This window comes from Dendropsophus ebraccatus, chromosome 1 (genome assembly GCF_027789765.1).
Source record: "Dendropsophus ebraccatus isolate aDenEbr1 chromosome 1, aDenEbr1.pat, whole genome shotgun sequence".
Classification (NCBI taxonomy): Eukaryota; Metazoa; Chordata; class Amphibia; order Anura; family Hylidae; genus Dendropsophus; species Dendropsophus ebraccatus.
Genome location: NC_091454.1, coordinates 48,899,508 through 48,926,585, shown reverse-complemented (window position 1 = coordinate 48,926,585; position 27,078 = coordinate 48,899,508). Strand labels below are relative to the sequence as shown.

Genomic DNA, 27,078 nt, shown 5'->3' with positions numbered 1-27,078 from the left:
GGGGGGGAAAAGCCATGTGCTGCACTGGTGTGTTTTAAAAAAAAAAAAAAAAAAAAAAAAAAAAAAAGTGCTGTGAGGGCTTTCTCAGGCAAATGGTAAACTTCCCATAAGCTGCAGCTAACATGTTGTCACTGAGGTTTGTTCAGGATGTGAAAGCAGCGTGAGGCCAACCTAAGGCTGTGGCCCGAGGGCCCATAGAGCTGGGAGCAGCCCAGGAGCCCAGAGAGCACCTTGCACCTTCTACAAGCAGGAGCAGCGCCCCCTTGTGGTATTACTGTAGTAGATGTGTATGATTTTCTCTTTTGGCTGCGGCCGTCCCTTCCCCCAGCAGCGTCATCCCCCATAGTGTTAACACTGAGCCTGGTACGCTGCAGGCGCAGCTGGGGGAGGGGCTCCTGGACATTACCGTACGTTACCCGGCAGCGGAAGCGACTACAGCGGGCTCTCCGCTATGTATACGCGCCGCACGTAGTCCTGAGGACCGGCCGCATGCATTCGGTTACCGCTACAGCCTCGCCGGTCCGTCAGCTGACCGCTGTCACCTGCAGCTGGGAAAGCCACGCCCAGTACTGATCGGCCAATCGGGATCTGAGCTGCGCGGGCACTGTCTTGTCTCGCGAGACTGTACGGAGCAGAAGCCTGATTCAAACTGAGCGGCTAACGTGCGGGCTAAGGAGGAGGAGGAGAGCGGCAGCGGTAGGTAGGTAGGTAGGTAGGTAGGTAGGTAGGTAGGTAGGTAGGTATGTATGTATGTATGTATGTATGTATGTATGCGGTGCTGTACCGGGGCACAGGGCATCATATGGCAGAGAGAACGGTTACCTTGGCAGCATGAGGCGGGTGGGGTGGGCACTGAGTACATGGCTGGGATGTGATGAGTGATATAGGAGACGGGAGGCCGTGCGGCTTATTATGTATGGGGAGCAGGGAGTGACCTGTGACAGGAGTGTGCGGGGGTCTTAGTGCTGCTGTCTGTGCTCACACAGGGGTAGGCTGGCTCTATAGTAAGACACCAGCTCATCCACACATTACATACATATATATCCATTTCTTGTGTCCTTCTCCTGCATATATATACACACACATAATGTCTTGTATCCTTGCATATATATACATCCACGTCTTGTGTCCTCATGTGTATATATATGTACATCCATGTCTTGTGTCCTCATATATATGTGTATATATATGTCTTGTATCCTTGTATGTATATATATATATATATATATATATATATATATATATATATATATATATATATATGCATCTCCAACCATGTCTTGTGTGAGATGTCATACAACATGGCGGGGCGGTGCTCAGGCCTGTGCTGGATGCTCTGTACCTGCTTGTGATGCCACCAGTCCCATAGACACCTGATATTCCCACAGTAAGTGGGGTCTAGCTGGCATCCAGCCCCTGTAATGTTACCTTTAGATTGGGGTGGAGAGGCTGAGCTGCCCCTGGCTATTACAGATATAGTGGTGACCATACCAACCCCAGTCACTATTGCCTGCTAGACATATTCCCACCAGGTCACCTCCACAGCTGTGCCACCCAATAGGCAGATGTCTCCATGCCCAGGGTCAGACGGGTAACAATGGATGACAGTTTAGAGTGGGATTCATCCTGATATCCATTGCTTTCATGGGAAGAGAGATCCATGCCAGGATGGCTATTAAAGGCCACACAGTGTGAACACAGCCCTCGATCCCTTTCATCTGGTGGCTTTGCTTTTTTTTTTTTCTTTAAGGTCACAATAACCCATCACCCTATACTATTCTCTCCAGTAATAAAATACTATACAGAGCCTTTGTAAGTCAGGGGGCTCTTATATCCAGGTGTCCTGTACTATCTGGGGTTATAGAGCCCCTCACATCTGTTCTCACCGGCCGTCCCTTGTCTCTCAGCCGCAAGTCTGTACACACATTTTACTCTTATCCTGATTCTTGCAGCCATTACTATGTAAGCATTGTATGTTCCCCAGCCGCAATGTAAGCTCCAGACTTCCTTCCTATCATGTTTATTGCACTATACAGGCGGTATGCATCCATACTTTTACTTCACTATCTTCATAGGGCGATAGTTTTGTGTCAGCTGTTCCTCAGTATATTACCATTTACTGGTAACAGTAATGGAGGCTACTCCACCAAAATTTGCTGTACTCACCTGTCTTCAGCGCCGTACTGCCTGTTACTTACGTCCTGCTCCGACATGGTAGTTACAGCCGTTCTTCTCTCCCTTCTGCTCTAATAATATTAACTTTACATTAAATGTTGTATGACTGTTCAGCTAAAGGTTTAGCTGATGAACTGATCAGGAGGATTATGTTACCTTCCCTAAATGACCACAGGGCGTTAGAATATCTAGTAGGTTTCTCCTTATAAAATAATATGTTCATATAGGATGTGATCCAGACAGTTTGCTCTTATAGGGATCTGTATGACTGCCATATTGCAGAACAGATGGTAAGTTAGCACGTTAAACAGGATTTTACAATGTTAGGAGATTACCAGGTAATCTCATGTAATGGTCAATGGCAAAGCAGTTAGATTTACAAAGTTTCCAAGTAGGTCATTTCCTGCCCTAATTCTCATGATTTGCTGGTCACAATTTTTCCTTTTTAATTTAATCTTTGTATCTATATATAGATGACACATACAAGTTCATGAATATACAGTTGTTGTTGTTGCGTTTTATTTTTTTAACATACTATTTTTTTAACACAAAATGTGATTGTCAGACGTAATATGTTTCACCCCTTTAAAATACACCTCCACAGATCAATGTGTGAACATAATTTTCCTTTGAGGAAAGAGGCTATTACCGTGTTTCCCCGAAAGTAAGACCCTGTCTTACATTAATTTTACTCCCAAAAGTCCCACCCTGCCTTACTTTCGGGGGAGGCCTTACATTGGGAAAAAAAATGAAAAAAATATTTTTTTTAACAATAAAATTAACATTTATTAACGCTCCTCCATATTCCTCTCCTGTATACATCCCCATTCATTTCCCCCTTATTCCTCTTTGATCCTTTGGATTTCTCATGCTTCCTCCCACTCCTCCTTATTCCTTTCCTATCCTTCTTCTTATTCATTCCCCTCCATTTCCCCTGTTCCTTCTCATTCCACAGACACACATACACACCTTACCTTTCTTCTGTCTCAACGCGATTCCTCTGCGGTACCGGGCTGACGAGGTGACGTTCGGCCAATCAGCTGCGAGCCGGCTGACTGGCCAATCGCAGCTCGAGCTGACTGGCCAATCGCAGCTCGAGCAGCAGGATGCGCCGCAGGCCATTTACTGAAGGCGGAATACGGGCGGCTCCTGGATGGAGCGAGGTACCGTAGCAGTTCCTGTACTTTCCCCAGGGACCCCACCCATATGCGGCCTTACATTCCCCCCTCCCAGCTACCCTGCTCTACAATCGGGGGGTGCCCTACATTGGCGGACCCCCCCGAAACCCTCACCCTGCCTTACTTTCGGGGGGGTCCTACTTTCGGGGAAACACGGTAGTAGGTTAGAGTAATCTATTGCTCAAGGGGAGCTGAAGATGAAGATAAGTCTATTACCTTCATCCTTGGCACAGTTTCTAGGCAGTTTGTAGTCTAAGGGTAGCTTCACACAAGACGGATCACAGTGGAAATCTCACTGCGAGTTTTGCATTAAGATCCATTATGATGCAAGGTCCTGTCAGTTCCTATGTGAATACATACTTGCAGCAGATCTTTCAGGCCGCTGCGAGTATGTAAATCTCCCGTCCCCTTTAACCCAGACGCTGCCAGAGAGATTTACGCTGCGATCCATCCTATGTGAAGCTGTCTTGATACCGCATCTAGTAAGGCCATTTGGACCACTGCACTCCACTGCAATGATCCCACCCATCCCCAGTGCACCAATTGGCCTTACTAGACGCAGTATTAACATCTTAGCATCCCATGACGTACCTCGCGGGGGGCTGGATCCGTTCTTCTGGCCAGGCCTCAGCATCGCACTGACGCTGATCCCGGCTCGGCAGTACATTGCTCTGGCCTGCAGCAGGCCAAAGCATTGTATTACCAATGTGACTGATCATTGCTGTGTATATACACAGCATTGATCTCTATGAGAGATCAATGCTGTGCATATAGAAGTCCCCCAGGGGGACTTCTAGTTAATGTGAAAGTAAAAAAGTGTTTTTATTAATAAAAAAATCCCCTCCCCTAATAAAAGTCTAAATCACCCCCCTTTTCCCATTTTATAAATAAATAAACAAGCATATTTGGTATCGCTGTGTGCGTAATGGCCCGAACTATTAAATTATCACATTCCTGATCTCACACGGTAAATGGTCTAAGCACAAAAAATCCCAAAGTGCAAAATTGCGCATTTTTGGTCGCATCAAATCCAGAAAAAATGTAATCAAAAAGTTGCATGTGTGCAATCAAGGTACCGATAGAAAGTACAGATCATGGTGCAAAAAATGACACCCCCATAGACCAAAGGATAAAAGCGCTATAAGGATGGGAATAGAGCAATTTTAAATACTTTTAGTTTTTTTTTTTTTTTAAAGGTTTTAATTTTTTAAAAGCCATCAAATAATATAAAAGTTATGCAAGTTACATATCATTGTAATCGTACTGATGTGAGGAACATGCATAACAAGTCAGTTTTACCATAGGGCAAACGACGTAAACGCAAAACTCCCTGAAATCAAAGCAGATTCCTTTTTTTTTTTTTCAAGTTGACAGCGCAAATGATTTTTTACCGGTTTCGCTGCATATTTTATGGAAAAATAATGCCTGTCATTGCAAAGTACAATAGGTTTCGCAAAAAATAAGGGCTCATGTGGGTCTCTAGGTGAAAAAATGCAAGCGCTATGGCCTTTTAACCCTTTCCCGCGGGAGGACGTAACTGTACGTCCTCGCGCGGGTGCGGGCGTTCAGAGCGGTCTTAACCGCCGCAGTCCCGGGTGCCTCATGTAGCCCCGGGCCGTGGCTATTAGCGGGCACGGTCCGATCGCTGTGCCCGCTAATAAGGTAATCAGATGCAGCTGTCAAAGATGACAGCTGCATCCGATTACCGGATCCAGCGTTTCCCTGGTGTCTAGTGGGTGAGATCGCAATGAGACGTTGTCCCGGAGGAGCGATCTCCATGCCTGATGCCGGCCGGGGACTGCTCCAAGATGGTGCCGTCCCCGGCTCGGCACTCGTTTGTTTCCGGCTGCAGCAGCCGAAAGCAAACGAGTGCCGATCTCATTGATCTTTGCTGTATTACTATACAGCAAAGATCTCAATGAGAGATCAATGTGTATATACTAGAAGTCCCCCAGGGGGGCTTCTAGTATATGTGTAAAAAAGACCAAAGGATAAAAGCGTTATAAGCCTGGGAATAGAGCGATTTTAAGGAACGTATATTTGTTAACAATGGTTTGAAATTTTTATAGGCCATCACATAAAAGAAAAGTTATACATGTTACATATAATTGTAATCGTAACAACTTGAGGAACATATATAACATGTCAGTTTTTCCATAAGACACACGGCGTAAAAACGACCCCCCCCCCCCCCCCCAAAAAAAAAAAAAAAGAAAAAAAAAGAATTGTGGGGTTTTTTTCAATTTCACTGCGCATAAAATTAGCCTGGTCCTGAAGGGGTTAAACATAAAGTAGAAAACGTAAAACTGCAAAAAAAAACCCGAAAATTGGCTTTGACCTTAAGGGGTTAAACTACAGACTTCATGAAAACAGTGCGAAGGATGAAGCAAAGACACTTGCCTTTATCTAACCTGCTGATAGTTTTCCTTTAATGTCACAATGGATATGTCTAGGTCTATATAGTTATAAAATGTAAGCTATTTTTTCTCCGTATAGTATTAAGTATCTGGCACAATGGACCAGTCAGATATAGTCTTAAAGCTCCGACGTCAGCTAAAGGAGGCTGAAGAGGAGAGAGACAGGGCTGCTCAGTATGGCCTCCAACTTCTGGAAAGTCAAAGTGACCTACAGAATCAGCTTGAGGAGCAGCGGAATGAGATGACCAGCACTATTGAGGTATATCATGTTTTGTATGAGTCCGGTGTCACTTTACTGGTGAGCAACATAATGATAATTTTTTTTTTTTATGATCATTTCCAGAACTTGGAGCAAGAAAAATATTCGCTCCAGCGGGAAGTGGAACTTAAAAACCGGATGCTAGAGAGTATATCGTCAGAATGTGAGAATATAAAGCAGCAGCAGAAGGCTTGTCTGGAGCAGCTACAGGAACAACTAGAGAGGAACCATAATCGGGAGATGGGTGAACTGAAGGATAAGGTATTTAATCATTTGACTTTTCACTTAAAGGGGTAGTTCACCAAAAATATTTTTCTTTTAAACCAACTGGAGCCAGAGATTTGTAATTTTCTTCTTTTTTATTCTTTCCTGTGTGTGATCAGATTAACCCTAACTTTTGTTTTTTAAGCAGATGTAATAGCAACATATTATAGCTTCAGGTAGAGAAAACCAGCAGACTCAGTTATAAGGTCACTGTGTTCATGAGTAGAACGCTCTGCTGGCCAGCCAGGGCGGTGACTGACAGATTGCTGCCTATTACTGCACACACAGCAACCTGCCAGTCACTGCTGAGAGGGGGAAGGGCAGATAGAGCACTCCTATGGGTATTCTGTCAGCATTGCTAGTAGTCAAGTGGCACAATTTATATTTTATCAGTATACAGACTTGTACCTGTAATATTAGAATATAAGATTCTCTTTCCATTTGTTAGGCTGGCTTCTGTGTGTCAGTATAGTATACCATATAGGGTTATAAATTACTTGATTTGTCTGGGTGACTACGTAACACTTGTCTAGGACAGTGACCTCCAACATATATTTTTATGTGTATTTTTTGTGCTATTTGTTACTTTCTCTTTTGACATATTCTGTTCTACCCAGATGGAGAAGCTGAAAGCCGAATTAGATGAAGCAAGATTAAGTGAGAAACAACTAAAACACAAACTTGACCATCAGACTGAGCTGCTAGCAAACAAATCGGAGGAGCTGCGCATGATGTCTGAGCGTGCGCACGAAACTATGTCTTCAGAAATGGTCACCCTCCAGATGGAAATAGATGAACTTGAAAGTAAAAAGGTGAGTTGGGGTCTTCTCGTGCCACTGTAGATGTTCTGAGCTGCTTAGTATTTGTTGTAGAAAGTGTAATTGTCGGTGCTGTTGTGCTTTAAATGTTATGATTTCCTCACGTTAAATCGTAAACCATTAGGCCCTTCTGGATTATGCCTGGCTGTTTTATACATATTGAGGTTTAATGAGTCATTAACATTGTTTCAATGTAGGCACAGCTAGAGGAAGAGATGAATGAATTACAGTATCGCCAGCAGCAACTTGTTCTGACTAATGGAAACCAAAGTCGCCAGCTGGAACGGCTTCAGGTGGAGAAGGAAGAGCGAGAAAAAGAGGCAGTTAGTTATTTCAATGCTTTGGAGGTAATTTGTTTATTTTTTTTATCAATTTGAAGTGACCTGTTAAATAATGTATTGGCGAGTACAAGGGGCACCTACTTAGTTCTATCCATGGGCAGTCTAGTACACAAGATTGACAGCTCTAAGGAGAGTTAGTGTTTCGCTTTAGGTATGCAGCTCACTACCAATAAGTACAAGTTAAGGGGTTCCTAGAACCTCTTTTATATACTTAGAAACCTCTTCCCAAATGATGGTAGCCACCACTGCAATAATCCAGAAAGAAGTGGCTCCCTATGTTCCCCTTCCTGAAATGTACTGAAGTCACCCAGTTGCTGCATTTAGAGAGAGTAAATGAAGACATGTTTGCATATACACAAAACTTCTTCTATGGGAATTAGGTACTGTGGAGCATGCTTGCCACTTACCAGTTCGCTCATAGAATAGAATTAAGAGAACTGCATACATCATTCCATTTATCTGCGTGCTGCAACTGGAAAGGGGTGGGAGATGTGTGTTGCTCAGCCTTGGTTCACTCCTCAAAACACAACCTGGGAAATGTGTGATTGACTTACTCTGTTAGGCCCCATTCCCACTGAGCAAAGGTAGCGGAATTCCGCTACCTTTGCTCAGTGGGAACGGGGCCTTACCGCTCTCCCTCCACCTTTTGAAGAAGTGGGTGGAGAGCGGCATAAAAGGGGCATGGCCACAATAGGCCGCCCTATTACCTCCAGTTACCTGGCTTAAATCATAAGGAAAATCCAGCTTGGAGCTTTACATGTTTGTGTGCAGCACTCGGCCTGCGCTCCTTAGTAAATCAGTCAAAACAGTCGTTGGCAGGAAGTTTCCAGAGACCAATGTGAGGTATGAATTTCCCCCAAAGAGTCCACTGAATCCTATGGCTACTCTGTGGAATATGTCCCCATACCTTCTGTATACATACTGTATACTACATGCATATAGCTGAAACATGATGTAAACAGTCCCTTGGTATAACACCACCTGTGATGCAATGGGATATTACTGTAAGGCTAGGGCTGCACATGGTACAACATGAAGATTGCAATACTACATTGAATCTAATGGTTGTCATTGTGGTTGAGCTGTGACTCCTGACACAATGCGACTGCAACAGTCGCCAAATTCTCACCAGACAGCACCAGACTCTCTATAAGCATCATATAATTACTAAATAGTATCACCAAATACTGTATCACCAACCAAACCTGCTGTACATAAACCAATATTATATAAAGGTTCAATAATACCATGACACCATCAGCAAATAAATATTACCATAATGTTACTGCATAAAACTTAGGATACAAAGACCAATAATAACAAATTAATTCCTGTGCAGGGAATTTTAAAAAGCCCTCCCAAAAGCAGAAGCATTCCGCTCTTGGGCAGGAAACCCCATAAAGCAGGGAATCGTGGTTTTATGAGGAAATTCCCTGCTCCTGTACTGTAGGGAGCAGTGCGGTATGCACTGCTACTTACTGTACAGCCCCAGAAGGTATGTAGAAATGCTATTGCGTCACTACTTATTTTCCTGCCCGCCTCACAGCGAAACGGCTCCACATTAGGTGCTGAAATACACCACACCTAGTGTGGAGTCAGGATGCAACTCGTGCGACTATTTTAAATAGTCGCGCACAATAAATAATGCCTCCTTTTAGTGTAAGCTGAAGTAGGCATGCTGTGTGTAAAACATAGTGGAAAACATCACAAGATTTAGCAAATTTTCCATACCAGAAAAAAATAATTCTAAATCGTTGATAAATCTTCCCACTTGTGTATTAGGCCTAGTAACCTTAGTGTCCATTTGTAGGCTTATAAGCTTAACAGGATGAAAAGGTGGTGGTCTGGTTAATCCAATCCCTTTAGGTGATTCCTCTAGCTACTTATAGTATTATTGTGGACACTGTAGGTAAAAGCACTTGCTAACATTGTGCTAACAAGTGTTTTTTTTATGCACCGAAATCACTCGGGGTTCTTTTCCACTAGCATCTAAAATGTTCTGTAAGGGTGCGTTCACACCTACAGGATCTGCAGCAGATTTGATGCTGTGTTCAGTTATTTAAATGAAATCTGCTGCAGAAAATCAGCTGCAGATCCTGTAGGTGTGAACGCACCATAATACAGGATTTGTTTTTTAAATGCAATTGGTTAAACAAGTGACTATGTAGAAGGGTCAACATAGTGGTAAACTGGCCTAGTGAGCACACAGTCATGGGTCTACATACTGTACAGCAGGGCCGTGTAAGGTTGCACAGTGCTCATGGATTATGGCACCATTTTCTTTCTCTCCACTTCATACAGTGTGTCCAAAAGATAAACATGTAGAAGATGTTATTATTTAGAAATGGGCTTGTTATCACTCTATTAAGTAAACCACCTCTAGCCTGACAAAATGTACTGAATGATTTACATGTGTCTTGTGCAACTAAATACAGAAAGCACGTGAAGCAAACATGGAGCTGCAGATTCAACTTGACAGTGCATTACAGAAGGCTCAAGACCCCAACAGTAAAGGCAATTCCTTGTTTGCAGAGGTAGGTTATATTATCAGTTCTTGTATGCATTATTCTATTGAAAGACTAAGGCTGGGTTCACACTTAATTTTTGCATTTGTATTTTTTGTTTTTTCTCTGTATCCATTTTAGTACATTTAATTTCAGTGTACAGAAAAATGTGGTCAACCACATGTATGTTAAAACATTCATTTTGATCTGTAACGTAAGCAGTATAGCATACAACAGCATCTGTATTTTTGTTAAACGGACAGCAAAAATGCGGTGTGGACCTAGCCTAAGTGATGTGGATCTCTGACATCTACTTTTTGTCATTTAGGTGGAAGATCGTAGAGCAGAAATGGAACGTCAAATGATCGGCATGAAGGTGCAGTACCAGTCGCTTCAGAAGCAACATGCTTTCTCTAGACAACAGATGCATCGAATGAAGGTATGGATACAACTGTAATTCTTTAGCTAAGTTTGCCATTGTTGACCTTAAGAAATCCAGGCTGGCTTTAGTGTGGACTGCAATTGCTTCACAGATCCTAATTCACCTATGCATTGCTACCCTACATCCTTAGTGCTGTTCACAGCTGTGGGTTGTGGCTGCGTACAGAGCTACGAAAGTGTGAACCTGGCTTAAGATTGTATTGTTTGGTGATCAGAAATCCTAGCCAGTTGTGTCTTCCAAAACGCCCTTGTTGCCATTGTTTTTGTAAAAGTTTTCTTCTTCACCAGCTTTGCCAATGAGGCATAGCCTAACTCATCCGTGCCCTAAGCCTGCGTCAATCGCTAGCCTCAATGGTTACGTGCTGTACATGCAAGCAGTGTTACTGTATGTGTACAGCCCTGTAATTTAAAATATGTTTCTACTTATGAGCTCCCTAGTTTATTTGGTTATCCGCAGGCTCTTATTTCCCTTCATGGTCTCTGATTTGTCTGAAAATATTCCTTGTATATTTTCCTTGTATATTTTATTTGATTAATTTTACCTTTGTTTGTAATTTAAGGTGCAAATAGCAACTTTGTTGCAGTTAAAAGGTTCAAAGTGTGACCCTGAACAACTGGAAAGATTACAGTCAATGATTGCACAGAAGAACAGTGAAGTTGAGAAACTGTTAGTAAAAGTGCGCCAACTAGAAAAATGTCAGGTATGGTATAGAAAGTTGCCTTTTTCTTTTCTTTTTTTAATTTACAAGCTTGGCCACTGTTTTCATAATCTTCCTGGTAGAGGTTGGGAAGAATATCTTTACCTCATATCTCTGAGAGTCCACACCTGACGCCTCTGTATGGTGACTCCACAGAAAGACATGGTACAGGGCTTTCTTTTAGAAGGTCTCAGATTACCATAAGTTTAAAGCGTAACTATAATTTAAGTAGCCCAAAAATGAGTTTTCTCAAATAAAAATCCCACATGTTACCCTGAAAGAGCCTGAAACTGTGTTGATAGCTTGTGCGCTTGCTGAGGTATACCTAGTTTCTCCTGGCTGACTGAAAGTGGGTGTGGCCTATCCCTCGTCTCCCTGGCTGGGTCCCTCCATTCACTGACCAGCACCTTAGCAGATGGTGTAGCAGATGGTATCACACACAGTGGGATCAGATACAGACCCCCAGCATACAGTATCACACAGTAAGATTAGATAGAGAGCCCCAGCAGATGGTATCACACACAGTGGGATTAGATACAGAGCCCCAAAATACAGTATGACTCAGTAAGATTAGATAAGCAGATGGTATCACACACAGTGGGATTAGATACAGTTATCTGCTCTCATTACACTGTAGGATAATATCAGCCATGGAGGTGGGGGCACCTGCTGCAGACATCTGATAGTGAGCGTTATATGTACTATGGAAGAGCTACAGCTGTGTTGTGCTGGGACTTGTAGTCCTCCCCTCAGTGACTCACCCACTCTCCCTCATGCAGTACATTGGAGTCATGGCTGGCATGTCCCCTCTGGTTGAAGCACTGGGTACTTGTCCCTCCATCCAGCTCCTCCCCTGCGCTGCTCCTCACACACAACACCCTCAGCTCTGCTAAGTGACCTCTGTAAGGGGAGGGGGGAGAACGTGCTGCTAGGAGGTGGGGAGGAGGTTTTGTTTCTGTCTGTGTCAGGGCTGTTATCCGATGCTGCTGTCAGTCCATACCTAGCTGCTACTCAGTACAGGTTTCCAGGGAGGGGCATGTCCAGCAGGAATGCACAAGTATCACAGAGCCAGACACAGAGCTGATAGGCCATTCAGCTTCATGTATTTAAATAAAACTGTTCATTTTAGATTATTAATGTAAAATTGCAAAAATGCTTATCATGCCCTAAGCTAACTGAAAAAGAATGGTCAAAATATTTTATAGTTACGCTTTAACATATGTACTGTGATTGTTTTACATGGCAGAAAAAGAATCTGCTGTAAAATGTATGTATCATTTTTGTTTTAATTTAATGACCCCTTTCTTTTCTGCAGCAGAACTTAGAAAATGGCCCCTCCAAGATAAATACTGACCCGCTGGTACAAGGTGATGAAGCCTATTATGTGGATTTACTTAAAATGAAACTAGAGAATTCAAGGTTTGTATGTATTGACTTCATATGCAGTGTGTGATCGCCATACATGTCTGTATGCAAAAGCAACCTGTGAGCACAACTTCCACAATTCCGAATAGGTTAATGATTATAAGTATCTAGCACAATAATACTGATGTTAAATAGGCACTGTCACCATAACTAATCTCTCTATAGCCTATGCAATTTCTGACATATTAGTAAATTACTTAATTTACCCCAAAAAATGACTCCTTACTCCAGAAAATAATTAAGAATTTTTGGTCACTAGGTATCTCACTTTTTTAAACTGCTGCTTGTTAGAGTAATTGTGTCTCTGGCAGCAGAGAGACCAGGATGGAACACAGGATGCAGGAGCAAGGCTTATGTAGTGTTATAGAGCCCGGAAACTTAATGCAGGCTGAGCCTTTGTCTGCTCTAGAACTTCTATGCTGTGCCTGAAAGATAAATTGAGTCTTCTCTCTCATGTCTAACCACCACCATTAGCAATGGATCACTGCTTAGACAAGGTCTGCTTTTTTAATGTAACCCCCTTCCCTTTAGCAAGTCGTCAACAACAGCAGTTCACTGCTTAGGCCAGTGCTGTTTATGTATTGTAAACCTGCATGGTGAAATCCTGTTGCATTGTTGTTTCATTCTGCTGACATTTCGCCTTAAAAAATGACTGTGTCAATGAACTCCTTCAATTCCCCATCCCCCCTGCTTCACATGCGACCCTTTAGTATTGTGCTGTTAATCAGCTAGCACTGTGTCACTACTCTTGAGGGTTTAATGTAATGTAAGTGCACTTTAAGGGTAAATTCACACGGGCAGATCTGCCGCGAGTCTCACAGTCAAAATCAGCAGCTAATCCGCAATACACGTAAGTGGGTGTTTGATTGGAGGTAAATCGCATGTAGGTAGATTTACATGTAGATTTACCCGCAATCAAACACGCACTTGCGTGTATTGCGGATTAGCTGTGAATTCTGAGTGTGAGACTCGCGGCAGATCCGCCCGTGTGAATTTACCCTAAAAGTTTTTCCCATTTTATACATTAATGGTATGTCACGAATGCTCAATTGGTGCAGATCCATCTGCAGTCATCAGAGTTCAGTAGTAAGGTGTTCCACCTACCCGGCATATCCTGTGGCTATACCCTAAATGCTTGTGCTGTAAACGTCCCTTCTAATTAAATGGTAAAGAGCTAGAGGAAGTGTGAGCAGAGCCTAAATGGTCTGTTGTAACACTTGCTGCATTTAATGGTTATGTGTGTAGCTAATGTATTACTACTTTCCTGCCTTTTTACAGTAAGGAGATGGAGAAGATAAAAGATGAATTATCTCTGCAAAGAATGAAAGCTTTAGCAGAAAGCCAACGGGTGTTGGAGCTGGAACGGAAGCTTTTTACCACTGATAGGCATCTTAAACTCTCCCAGAGTGAAAACATGAAACTTCGTGTGGGCCTGGATGAACTCAAAATGAAATATGAGCCTGATGGTAGTAATGAAAATCTAAATTATATCAGATTATACAGTTAAAGGGGTTTTGGAGACAACTTATTTTTTTTTTTTTAATTTTTAGCATAGGTCATAAATATCAGTTAGGTGATGTGCCAACGCCCAGCACCCTTCTGATCAGCTTTTTGCCACAGCTCCTGCATATACAGAGACAGAAGCAGACAGCTCTGTACATTGTTACTTCTGCTCTGACTCTGAGATGAGCGCAACTCAAGCCTGCCATAGGCTGTATCCATGTTTTCCTGGATTCCCAAGGGCTGCATCCAACTTCTTTAGCCACATAACTCTCCACGATACCCAGCGTCCTCGTTTCTGCCCGGTCCCCGCTGTGGAACTTCAGAGCCGGTCTCTGAAGTGATTGACTGAGCAGCCTGTTACTTCAGAGACTGGTTCGGAAGTTCCAGCGGTGGCTGCAGATAGTGGGCAGAAGCAAACAGAACATCGGGAGATAAAGCTATAGCCCCTGCTGTATGAATATCAAGCCGTGTAATAGGCTCAGTAAGCGAGTGCCGATCTAGCAGATCAGCGCTTGCTTACATTAGTGATCGGGCGATCTATTATGGTCCTTACCGTAAGAATGTTCATTCTTGCCCATAACAATCAGTTACAGCTTTCAATTATTAACGAGCGTTTAACCACCTAGAGGCTGTGGTCAATAGCATCCGCAGCATCTACAAGTGGTTATCTGTGTGCTTGCTGTTGGGATGCCATGGCAGCAATTTGGTAGAGAGTTAGCTACTTAAAACCTTTTGACATGTTAAAAGATTTTGTCAGTTGGAGTCTGAGTGTTCACACTGCATACAATCAGATGAATGAGCAGGAAGAGACATGAGCGGTAGCATGCCTCTTTTCCACACTCTTTGTTGGCTGAAAGAGAAAATGCTGAGCAGGCTTTTCCCTACTTCTCCTGAGGGTATATTCACACGGGCGGGCTCGCAGCGAGATTCTCGCTGCGAGCCCGGCAGGTCCTGTCAGTTCCCATAAACTACATACTTGCTGCGGTCTAAACGACCGCAGCGAGTATGTAATTATACCGCGCTTAACCCCTTCTACTCCCGCCGGCTCCCCCCGCTGTAAGCATACATTACCTGTCCTTGCTGCACGGGTCCGGCGTCCTGCTCTCCCGTCCGGCCAATTAGTGTGTTGCCCAGCCGCAGCCACTGATTGGCCGGGCGGGAGAGCAGGACGCCGGACCCGTGCAGCAAGGACAGGTAATGTATGCTGCTTACAGCGGGGGAGCCGGCGGGAGTAGAAGGGGTTAAGGGCGGTATAATTACATACTCGCTGCGGTCGTTTAGACCGCTGCAAGTATGTAGTTTATGGGAACTGACAGGACCTGCCGGGCTCGCAGCGAGAATCTCGCTGCGAGCCCGCCCGTGTGAATATACCCTAAATGGTCACGGTCAGAACACTGATACCTAGGGTGGGTGGTATGGCCATAAAATTAAATCTCTACTGCCTCAGTGTATATGGACAACTGCACTGACACAGTATATACAGAGTCTATATACTTCGGCAGTGCAGTGTATGCTGTGGTCTCCATTTCCTGCACCTGATGAGAGCAGGGGCTTATGTGCTGGCCCAAGCCCGACCTATTATGCAATTCCTCACCTCAGACCAGTGACGTTGTCTGTTGAGCAGGGGAGGTCAGTCCTGTAGAGCCACTCCTGGCTGTGTGGTCTGTGGGGGCAGGCTGACAGCTTGCTTCCCCTATAGGACATAGGACTTTTTTTTTCTTTGAAACTTGAATTTGCAGATTAAAAAAAAAAAAAAAAGAAAAGAAAATCATATCCTGAGCCTCCATAAGGACAAATTAATCGCCAAGTCCTACTTATACCTATCTCTGACATACCAAGTTATAGATGATATTTCAGAATGTAATTCAATGCTCTTTATGCAGTTCCATTACCAATATATTTGTTTGCATTTTATTCTGAAACCCGTTTACTGTTTGTATCTTATTATTTAATGCTCAATGTGTTTATTTCGATTTATTTTTAGAAATTGGTAAGCTGCGAACTCAGAGACGAAGACGAGAACAACTTCCCCTTGACTGTCCAGCTGAAGATGTAGCTAATGGTACAGATCTGCCTGTCCTTGCTGTAGATCCTTCTCTTCCCGGCAGTCCTCCTGAAGAGAGAGGAAATGTAGCGTTATCAGAAGAAAATGCCTACTCTGCTGAAGAGAAACCTGCACCTTCTGCTGAACAAGACGTGCCTAGTGTACCCATGAGTGATGAAAAACCCAGCAGTACCCAACCTGTGAAAGAGCGGAAAAGAGTAAGAATAGCAGAAGATGTTACTGACACCCAGACATTAAGTAAAAAGGACTGCAGCATAACATCTACATCCCCCAGGTCAGTGTCGCCTCCAGTTCTTGAACACAGCATTCAAGAAAGACCTAAGTCTTTTATTTGTCGCCTTGTGAACTATGCTATCCGTCTCTTTCTGTTCTTCTTAAGCTTTGCATGGTGTCTCTTCCCTGTTTTCCGGCTTCCTCGGCTTAAACTTTTCAGTCCTTTCAAGAAATCATGATGCACCTTTTAAAAATTGAGTATTTTACCTTTTTTAATGTGATTGTAATTTAATTTATTTGTATACAAAAGTATGTCCGTTAATGCCGCACTGGAATTACAGTATTACTAATATCTATTTAAAGGGAATGTATCACCTATATTTTTTACAAATTAATACCAGATAATATATATATTTTTTTTTTCTAACCTGTTTTTATTTTAGATTTTTTTAATTTTATTTTAAATTTGTTTATTTTTATTTTTTTGGGCGGTGGGGGGCACACTGGGGCAGCCTTCTTTCCTGAGCTATTGCTAATGGCATTTAGAGCTGCCACATAGCCTGGATTATAAGAAGTAGTCCGGAGATGACTTATTGAGAGTTTTATGGTCTGTGACCTGTACAGAAGTGTGGAGAGGTTGGATTGGTAGTGGTGTATTCTCTATACATTTGTGTCACCTGTTGTTTTGTTTTTTCCTAATAGATAAATTGAAAATTATAAACAAAATCGACCAAAATTCTTTAATTTAACATATAAAGTTCATGTACACCGAAGGTTATTTTCTGATGACACATTCCCTTTAAGCTTTTAATTAAAATGCACTAACATAATGTCATTTAATGTATGCACTTTTTTCACATTAAGTAATTAATTTTGTTAATTCTAAGAGGTTTTCTCTTGGAAGCATTAAGGGAGAGATATATAAAAGGTTGTAAATATACACCTGGTGTAAACTGCGCACAGCAACCAATCACAGCTCAGCTTTCAGCTCTGGTAAAATAAGAGGAGCTGTGATTGGCTGCTAGGGGCAGTTTACACCAGGCGTATATTTAAATCCTTTCATAAATCTCACGTTTTCTCACGTTTTCCCGGTTTGTAACCTCACAAAACTGCTTGTCTGGTTGTTTTATCAAAAAGAAATAATTATAAGGCTCTCGCGTAAATAAAATTGAATTTAACCAGTCTTACCTATCGGAAAAGACCAGGCATGGCTCTTTTGAGGTCCAAGCAATTAAACTACAGTATTATGTGCACATATGTCTGAGAACATAACCCGATCCTGTTACCAAGGAGGCAAGATCACCGATTTAGAATCAGTAATTCACAGAATGAAAGATATTGTGGGAGGTTTGTAAAACAGTTTTAAGCAACTCTGTACCCACAATCTGTCCCCCTCAAACCACTTGTACCTTCGGATAGCTGCTATTAATCCAAGATCTGTCCTGGGGTCCCTTCGGCACGTGATGCAGTTATTGTCCTAAAAAAACAACTTTTAAACTTGCAGCCCTGGGCCAAACTGCCGTGGCCTAGAGTATCTGTGCCCTTACCTTGCACCACCCCTCCATACCTCCTTCCCACCCTCTTCATCATTAGGAATGCCACTGGTAGGATTTTTCCTATTCTGCACAGGTGCCTGAAAGATCCAGCCCATGTGCCGTGTTATCACAGCTGATGAATAGGAGACAATCTGCCTGGAGCATTCCTAATGATGAGGAGGGTGGGGAGGAAGGACAGAGAGGTTGTGCCAGCCTAATGCACAGACACTCTAGGCCACGCCAGTTTGGCACAGGGCTGCAAGTTGAAAAGTTGTTTTTTTTTTTTAGGACAATAACTGCATCACCTGCCGAACGGACCTCAGGACGATCTTGGATTAAAAGCAGCTATCCGAAGGTACAAGTGGTTCGTACCTTTTAAGTTGGGTTTTTATAAATCTTCCCCACTGTTGATCAGCCATGCCAATTACTTTTACAGGGGGCTTTCAGAATTGTTTCTTTATGTAATGACAATTGCTAAAACTGACACATTTATGGACACCTTTTGAAATGGGAAAAAATTTACAACTTATTGTCGATCACTTTCCTTCCTTCATCCTCAAGCCCTCTGATATACAGATTACAACCGGCTTTTAGCTTCAGATTCTTCTCATGTTACTGCATAATACATTCAGTATAAAGTTTGCTGTTTGTGCGCTTTGCCTTCACTCTACGCCTGTACACAGCCTATGTGATTCTAATCAGAAAACTGCCTTTTGTGTGCTTTTCTCCCTATTTACAGCTTGTGTGAGCTGCTGTCCATGTATCTTCCTTCTATTTGTATGTCATATATATTTCCTATATGTACTTCCATGACCCTTTATTTGTGTAGGGGGATAAAAAACAAGTACTATGCAGAAATTGAGAGATGTCTGTCAAACAGAATGGATTTTGGTATACTTTTTCCTCTCTATGTTACATCTTATAAGTAATAGGATTATAGATAATAGGATTATATAAGGTACAAATGATAAATTAGGAGGCACATTAGTGAGGTTCAGTGGAGAGGAAAATGAAAGGGAAACTACATCCCATAGCACTATTTATATTATAGCTTTGGTACCTAGAGAGCCAGGCTACAATGCACCCCTAATAAATATAGCTGCGTAATGGACACATGGTTTACATAAAATACTTGGTGCACCTGCAACATACCAAAGAGCTCTTCTGATCTTAGCAACAAATTGTCTTTATAAATGGGATGTCCAGTCCTGAAAGTTAAGCAAAGACGCCATAGAGGTGATCTTATTACATATGTATTGGTGCACAAATTGTTTCATAATCCATATAGGAAAGGGCAACATTGGTCAAATTCACTTACCCCAAACGGTAATGGCAAAACAATGGCATGTTTTCATAAAAAACATCTAGACATAGAAGATTCATGGCAGTAAAAGATCATCTAGCCTATACCAGTAAGATAGCTGTTAGTTCTAGGACACACATGGCACCACTTGTGCTTCATAGAAAAATGCAACGTTAATGTGATGACTGACAGATTCTTGTCTTCTCTGATAGCTTTTACTTGGTGGCCATGGGTATTGCTGGCTGTGTTTGGCAATGCCATTTAACAGATGGTTGTTATGGATCATTATTGTCACTGGGTAGCTTGTCTTGTTACAGGATGTATTTTAAGGTTAATTATCCTTGTGCTAAAAACTAGACAGGATCAAGTATGACGGTTGTTTTAAAGATCTTAAATGGCAACTTGTATGTGATGATGGTAAAAGAAGTAGTGTGTGCAATGGGGAGTCGTTTATTGCTGTGTTTACTTGAGAAAGTGTTATGCTAATGTTGGTGTTAAGGAGTCCCTCTGTAACTGAGAGACTCCAGTACACCATTCCGCATGTATTTTTCGTGCCCTCTTAGGTTGCATTCCTGCAGGTTTCCATGCATCAAAATACAGAATGGCTCACAGTTTTGGTTTTAGCGAAAAAGTCTCACTATTGCTGCAAGCCATTCAGTGTTGGACAGTGAGCGGGAATGAGTAGGATAAACCTATAGGACATGGGAAAGATCATCGTAAGAATGGGGGTTTGTGCAAAGGAGCAAGAAGGAAAAGAAAGTTTGTGTTGCAGGATAATGCTTTGAGTATGTTGTGTTTTTAGCCTTCATTTAGAGGTATTTTGTGTGTATCTAAATATATACAATGGAAGTTTCTTATGGGTGCCACTATATCGGCTTAAAGGGATTTTTCAGTGTGAAAAGGCAGCCTTTTCTTTTTTTTGTGGGGTGACTTAAAGGGGCACTCTGAGAGTTTTTAAAATGTGCTTAGCCTTACAGATAAATTTTTTTTGCCCTTCTCCCGAAGCCAGTCCTGTTGCACAGTGTTTTTTCTCTTCAGGTTTAGCATATACAATGCCTGTTTTGCCAATCAGTGGCTGAGCTGGCAGCTCACCCGCCGACCCAGACTGGTAACCAGTGCATGTGCCGACGTAAAACCAAAAAGAAAAAGCACTCTGCAACAGCAGGGTTTAGGTAAGTAAATGTCTTTTGTTATGTTACCCACAAAGCTAAGCAAGTTTAAAAAAAAAAAAAAAAAAAAACAACTTGGAACACCCCTTTAATTATTGCAGTCTTCTTGGTTCCACCTTGATTTGCCCATTTGAATTGTTTGTTACTCCCTATTTTAGACTGGCTTGATTTTGGCCTGTAAATTAACCATTGGAACGTTGTAGCCTTGTTTTTATATTTGGTTGTAGCTGTTCAGATATTCTTCTGTTTCATGTTAGCAGATCAGAGACTTTGGAAAGGAAATGGACTGCCACATTGAATAGATTTTTAATTCTTTCACATCTGCAGATTAGAACATGGTGGCTTGGACTGCAGGTGGCTTGCTTTGCAGTGTATGGCAGAAATGAAGAAAAAAGGAAGAGAAGTGTCAACTCTCTATTATCTGTGTGCATTAGAGATGCATGTAGGTTGGGGGGGGGGCATGCCCTGGCTGCTATAATTGATATAGTACATCAGTACCAATGAGATTACATAGGCAGCGAGGTTCACAATTATTCGTCCTTTCTGTTATAGAGGAAATAACTGTATACTACCGACAGATGCTCTGTCCCACAAATGCTTTATTTTCCAGTATAATAGTTTTTATATATGAGTGACTGTTTGCCTGTAGGTCGTCTGCTGGAGACTCAAGTCATGAACCCACAAAAGCTGATGAGGAGAAAGACTTGCGAAAGTGTGAGAGGAAATCAAGACATAGAGCTCAACCTGTTCTGCATGTGTCTTCAAAGCCCACTTCAGTAACACAATGTCCGCAGCAATAATACATTGTTCTGCCTTATTTACCCTACAGATACCCCAGTTTTCTTTATACACAGTGTGTAAGTAGTTTAATTAGGGTTGCCTTCATTATTAACCTCTGTTTAGCATGTATGTCAGGAAAGCTGACAAACCTCTCCATAGAGGTCGATTAGTCAGACAGAGGCCATAGTTCTGTTCTGTTGACCAGTATTTGTTACTATACATCATAAGGGTTTCGTTTGGAATAGTGTGGTAGGAGTAGACTATACTCTTTCCATAGATACATAGTGTCCTATTTAAAAAAAAAAAAAAAAAAAATTGCCTATGGCATATCTCAGCATTCCCTTTAATGTCTGTGTCATGAGCTTTATAATAGCGTTTCTTTTAAATAGGTTATCCCAAGATTAAAAGTTATTTCCTAACCACAGGATAACCAGTTGATGTTGGTCCAACTGCTGGTACTCACGAGAACAGAGGTTGGTTGTCCCACAAGTGAATGGGGGTGACGTGCATGCTTGACAATTACTCCATTCATTCTCAGTCTAATGTAACTTTTTTTTGTTTTTTGTGTTTCAATTTATTTAACACTTCTAATATACATTTTTTTTCAGTTCTTTGCCAGTTACAAAATATTTGCTTTCTGAAATTTTTTCTCATAACGTCCAGCTGAAACGGATATTTGGCGTATAGAGTCTTTGATTTCTTCTACATGTATGCCACATTCAACTAAACAGTGTACTTGTGTACACAGTCAACAGGGTTGGACTTGATCAGGATGGATTTTATCCTCTTAAGTTTCAAAAAAAGTTTTCCGCTTGGCAGCACGCTAACATGTTTGAACTAACAGTTTGAACACAACAAAGTAGCGGGATTCTTTATGAAGACAGCCAAGAATATTTTTGTGTAAAACCTTTGGTTCACATTCAGCTTCATTTCATTATGCGTCCCCATTCTTCATCAGGCTTCACCGTGAGCCATGGATGAGTTTTATAGGAGAGAACTTGTGAAATGTCCCAAATGTGCACGTCTGTAAATTAACTTTTTATTACCTAAAGTCTAGAGAAGTTGTTAAATAGTCTTTTTTTTCCCCTATTTTATTCTATGATTTTTACATCCAGTGGGCTCTGTATTTTGTGCGTGTGTTTTTGTTTAGTATTTTTATTAATAGATATTATGCTTTAAATGGAACCAATCAGCATTATTCTGTTGATATGGTTCTCTCCAGCACCGTATAGGTTTACTGTGCAGCTCGCGGCACGTACTGGCAGTAGCTTTAGCAGGGAGAAAAAAAGTTTTATTCTGCCACACGAGGCAAGAAGAGGGGTGGCAACCAGTCATCTGGGCGGGGAGCTGTCAGTGATTAGTCACGGCTCTCTGCCTGTCAGTGCGCAGTGCGGGGATGATTGACAGGCAAAGAGACCTGTGGGCTCTCTGCCTATCAGTCATCTATGCACTGCATGCTCACAGGCATAGAGTTATGACTAATCACAGGAAGCTCCCTGCCCAGATGACTAGTTGCCGTCCCCATCCCTCGAGCTGCACAGTAGCTCTATACAGTGCTGGAGGGAACCATATTAGCACAATCTTGCTGACTGCATCCCTTTAAGTATTTATAATTCATAGCTGTTAACTTCTGTACATATTTATATGTATGCTTTTGTATGTTAAAAGTGTAACTATGATTTCATCATGGTGACAGGATACACTCAAAACCTGTGCAGGCGCACACTGGAGACTGGAGTTATTCCAGAACTACTGTTGACTGCATTGTATAGAGCAGCTCTTCCGGAAGAATTTTGTCACGTGCCTGCGCAGTCGCCAAGGCAACAAGATTTTGACAGTGTATCCTGCCACCATGATGAAATCATAGTTACACTTTAAGGAATGTAGAAAAGAAGAGCATTTTTTTCTTTTCTGTGTGCCCAACGTTTCCTTTTTTCTGCTGGTCTGATTTATGTAGTCCCATGGATTGTATGTCATTTGTAGGAGTTTTTTTTGTATGGAAAGATTTATTTTTCCCACACTAAGTTCACATAAGCTCTAAGCATTTTCAACAAAAGAAACTTGTATTGTATGTATGAATAAAATATGATGTTCAGTCAATTGTTTTGTCATTCAATTTGTAGCATTTTTCTGGATCAAATAATATAGCTTTAACCAGGAGGTAATTCACTAGTGATATGCCAGTTTTTCATGCTACTAAAGGGAATCTGTCAGGATGACAATCTGGCCGATTTGCAGATTGCTATATATAATTGTGGAAAATATCTAGTATAACTAGTAATTTATTTATTTAAACATCTGCTGATTCTGGACAAAGGTGTTATCCACAGACCAAAAATGTTTATATTTAGCTGAAGGCAGCATGAGAATACAAAAACCAAAAGACATACTCACCTACCTGCAGCTCGCTCCTGCCACTTTTCTTTCTACTTCCCATCATCTCTGTAGTGATGGCCCTCTCTGCCAATCACTGACAGCAGCTGTGTCCTAAGTAGGAAAAAGTGTTAAGTGGGAATCCAGAAGACTTCTCAGCGGGAGCTGCAGGTGTCCCAGGTAGGTATGCCTCGGCAACACACAAACTTGATGGATACCTCCTTTTAAGAATCCATTGGGTAGATCTATTTGGTGATTGACTGCTAATTCTATGCATACGGTGAAGGTTATCAATCACTGAGTATAACAGTCTGTTATACTGCCAAGCCCAGAATGAGCAAAAGTTTAAAGTGTTCCTCGAATGATGATGTCTTGCCTGTTCTAAAGAAAGATACAGGTGCATGTTGGCTGATCTAGCTGCCAAAGCAACCATCTGAGACCCAGCATGTCTTTTACACAGGTCTATTTCAAATAAATGGAATTTAAGCTTTTACTCGATAACCATTGTACGGTTGCTTCAGCAAATATTTGCACATAATTTTTAACGTGCTGGGTTCCATCTAAAGGTATCTATTACAGAAACATTAGCTAATAAATATCTACCGAGATTCAGACCTTAGTTCCTACCCTTTTAAGATTTCTAGTTTACATTTTATGGGGTGCTGTTGTGCGCAAAGTAAAAATAAGGATTACTTGCCCGTAATCCGTTTTTAACAAGCCTTCGATGATGCCCCTGCATATCCCTGTTATGAAAAAAATTATAATAAATTACATATATACAGTATGTTTGTAAGTCTTAAGTCTAAAATTGCTTGGCATGAGTTCTTGCAAATACCGAAGTATGGAGACTTGTCTGCTTTTCCTTTCCTAAGGATTGAGGTTTTTCCCATAGGTTCTATTATGGGCACATGAAAACCCAACCCAAGGTAAGTAATCGCTATGTGCCCACTCATTCTGAAATGCTTTTAGCATTTAAATACATTTTAAGTACATTTTCGCTTAGATCACATTTGAATGTGAACATGTATTTGTAATTTCTGTTTCGTATCTGGTTGCAACATTAGATGTCACATAGCTGCCCCATGTATATTGGATGAAGCTGAGCATGTGCGTGTTTTAAATGGGAAGTGTTCTAAATGCTGTTAAGTGTCTCCTGCCACACACCCTCTGCAGTGGCCTGGGTAAGAACCACAGATGAGGTTGTGTTTGCTGATACTTTTAGTCCCGCTTGTCTTCGAGCAGGAAAGTCGCGGTTAATCAGACGACAAGGGTGACAGTGATTGCCAGCCCCCCCCCCCCCCCCCCCCCATCTCAAGTAATATAGTTAAAGTTGTAAGACACATTATATATGTATTTTTGCAAATACATTCTAAATTTTTTACATCTATAGATGCTGTTAGATCAAGGAGATATATGGTATCTTTCATATATCCGTCTGCACTGGACAATTAAATTGAAACTATCAGCAGGATCCACCAGTCTAACCTGCTGATATGTCCCTTTTTTTTTTTTTTTTTTTTTTTTTGCATGGGGCACGTTGCTGCAGTAATCCTGCCTCCAGGGCTCCAAAACTTTAGTCGCCTGTGGATATAACTACAGCCTACATGGAAATGGTGCCGGGGATGAAGGTAAGACACGTGTACCTTCATCCTCAGCCTCCCTTGCACAAAAGGGACATAGCAGCAGATTAGATTTATCTAACAATCCAACAAGAGAGACAAAAAGTGATGGCACTACCTGGCTCTCCACTAGATGGCGCACTCTCAGGCTGGGTCCGGTATGTGGTGGTGCTCCGAAATAAAAAATGCTGTATGAACAATCAATGAAGAAAGAAAGGAGGCACTCACCAGCAGTATGTTCAGACCATCCAGCTTTTATTGCTGTGCGCAGAGGGAGCGTGGGAAGACAAGGTGGGTGGCCACAGTTTCGCTGATGAAAGTTTCCGTTTTAGGGTACAAACACACACACACCGTATATGCAGCAGATCTGCAGCAGATTTGATGGTTCAGATTTGATGCTGTGTTCAGTTATATTGATCTAATCTGCTGCGTATCGCAGCAGTAAATATGCAGCGTATACGTGTGTGTGTTTGTACCCTTAAAGCATTTCTCTTCTGAAAGCGCAAAGTGTGAAAGGCTTTCCCAAGCTCCTGCTCTGCTCCTAGCTGGAATACATCCTTACTAGGCTTATCATTCTCTATTCATATGATAGAAGATAACAAGCTGTTCGCTAAGGGTCCAAAGGTTGGGATCCTTGCAATCCCAAGAATGGCGACACAATTGTCCCTGCAATAAATGGAGCATTCACTGTGCCTGCTCTCCAGCAGGCCCCGTTGGCCTGAGGAGGAGGTGTATCATGATTTACGCCTGCTAGCTCCAGAGCAGGTGTAGATTTTTGTGCCCATCTTAGGCTGACCAGATTACACCCCTATTACATGGGGCGACTGTGAGGAGCTATCGGCGCTTGTTCGCCCATTGTTCCCCACTCGCTGCTACTGCATGTGCTGGCAGCGAGCAGGTGAGAGCCAGGGGGGGGCTGCCCGGGTGATAGCTTGATCGTCCGGGCAACCCATAACATAAAGCAGCGTTCTGTTGCCGCCGCTCCTATTCCATGGAGCAACAGCAGCAGATCACTGCTATATGAGTCGTTTGTCTTTCAACATGTTGAAAGACAAACGACTACAACGATCACCCAACATCGTTCATGTGGGCTGATTGTTGTGTTCGATAATCGTTCCGTGTAATAGGGCCTTTACTAAGAGCAGTGAAATTTATTAAACCATCATACTTTTACACAAGGGGGGAGATTTATCAAACTGGTGTAAAGTTAAACTCTCAGTTGCCCCTAGCAACCAATCAGATTCACCTTTTCATTCCTCAGATTATTTGGAAAATGAAAGGTGGAATCTGATTGGTTGCTAGGGGCAACTGAGCCAGTTTCACTTTATACCATGTTTGATAAATCTCCCCCAGTGTGTTTATCTGTAGAATATCTCAAGCCTACATACCTACTGACAATATAATCTAAGTGGTTTAGTCTGTATAGCCTTTGTTTAATTTGTTCTGATTTTCTTTGTTCTGTAGGGGACGTCTGGTGAAATTATACTTGCCACTAATCTACCTCGACAAAATAAAGAACGTTATTATTTGCCTTTACCTCTATTTTCAAAAACATAATGCGGAATAAGTGACATGGGATAATGCGACTAATGTGAAGATTGTGCCCATCACCAGTCCTCCTGCTCAGCTGTACATATTTTATACCGCTATATACTGCCTCTGCTTTATGAAAAACTAGAAATAAAGAAATGTAGTTCTTCACTGAATTTATAACCATATTTCCGCAGCTTTTGCTGTATTATAGTATATTATATATACTATTTGTTATTACCACTAATCTTTAGCCTCTGTAACTTGCTGAGTTCTATGGTTAAAGTTGTTATCCGGCAGTGGAAATTCTTTTTATATAATACTGCTGTATTGAAAAATATAAACATATTGGGGGAGATTTATCAAATATTGTGTAAAGTGAAACTGGCTTAGTTGCCCCTAGCAACCAATCAAATTCCACCTTTCATTTTCAAAGAGTCTGAGAGGAATGAAAGGTGGAATCGGATT

At 41.9% G+C, this 27,078-nt stretch overlaps 1 protein-coding gene across 9 annotated transcripts; it reads left to right on the top strand.

Moving 5' to 3' along the window:
• The first annotated feature begins 473 nt into the window (after window positions 1-473).
• On the top strand, window positions 474-26,786 carry SPDL1 (spindle apparatus coiled-coil protein 1). 9 transcript variants are annotated; one of them, XR_011363180.1, is made up of 13 exons: window positions 475-700; window positions 5,850-6,029; window positions 6,114-6,290; window positions 6,911-7,105; window positions 7,309-7,458; window positions 9,888-9,986; window positions 10,285-10,395; window positions 10,958-11,098; window positions 12,411-12,514; window positions 13,799-13,986; window positions 16,008-16,362; window positions 20,958-21,163; window positions 26,545-26,605. XR_011363180.1 is itself a non-coding variant. In XM_069970554.1 (12 exons), exons 2-12 carry the CDS (start codon window positions 5,868-5,870, stop codon window positions 21,106-21,108), a joined length of 1,830 nt encoding a protein of 609 aa, XP_069826655.1. In that variant the 5' UTR covers window positions 474-700; window positions 5,850-5,867; the 3' UTR covers window positions 21,109-23,188. The 9 variants fall into 9 exon arrangements, 7 of the variants coding, with proteins under 7 accessions (XP_069826655.1, XP_069826665.1, XP_069826675.1 ...); XR_011363179.1 differs by lacking the exon at window positions 26,545-26,605 and adding an exon at window positions 21,478-23,188 and having other exon boundaries at window positions 20,958-21,165; XM_069970554.1 differs by lacking the exon at window positions 26,545-26,605 and having other exon boundaries at window positions 474-700; window positions 12,414-12,514; window positions 20,958-23,188.
• The last annotated feature ends 292 nt before the right edge of the window (window positions 26,787-27,078 follow it).

Excerpts from the sequence above, each read along its gene's own strand:
- SPDL1 (XM_069970527.1), top strand. The coding sequence starts at position 5,868 with ATGGACCAGTCAGATATAGTCTTAAAGCTCCGACGTCAGCTAAAGGAG. Across the intron at positions 7,459-9,887 it reads GTTATTTCAATGCTTTGGAG|AAAGCACGTGAAGCAAACAT; the intron begins GTAATTTGTTTA and ends AACTAAATACAG. Across the intron at positions 10,396-10,957 it reads AACAGATGCATCGAATGAAG|GTGCAAATAGCAACTTTGTT; the intron begins GTATGGATACAA and ends TTGTAATTTAAG.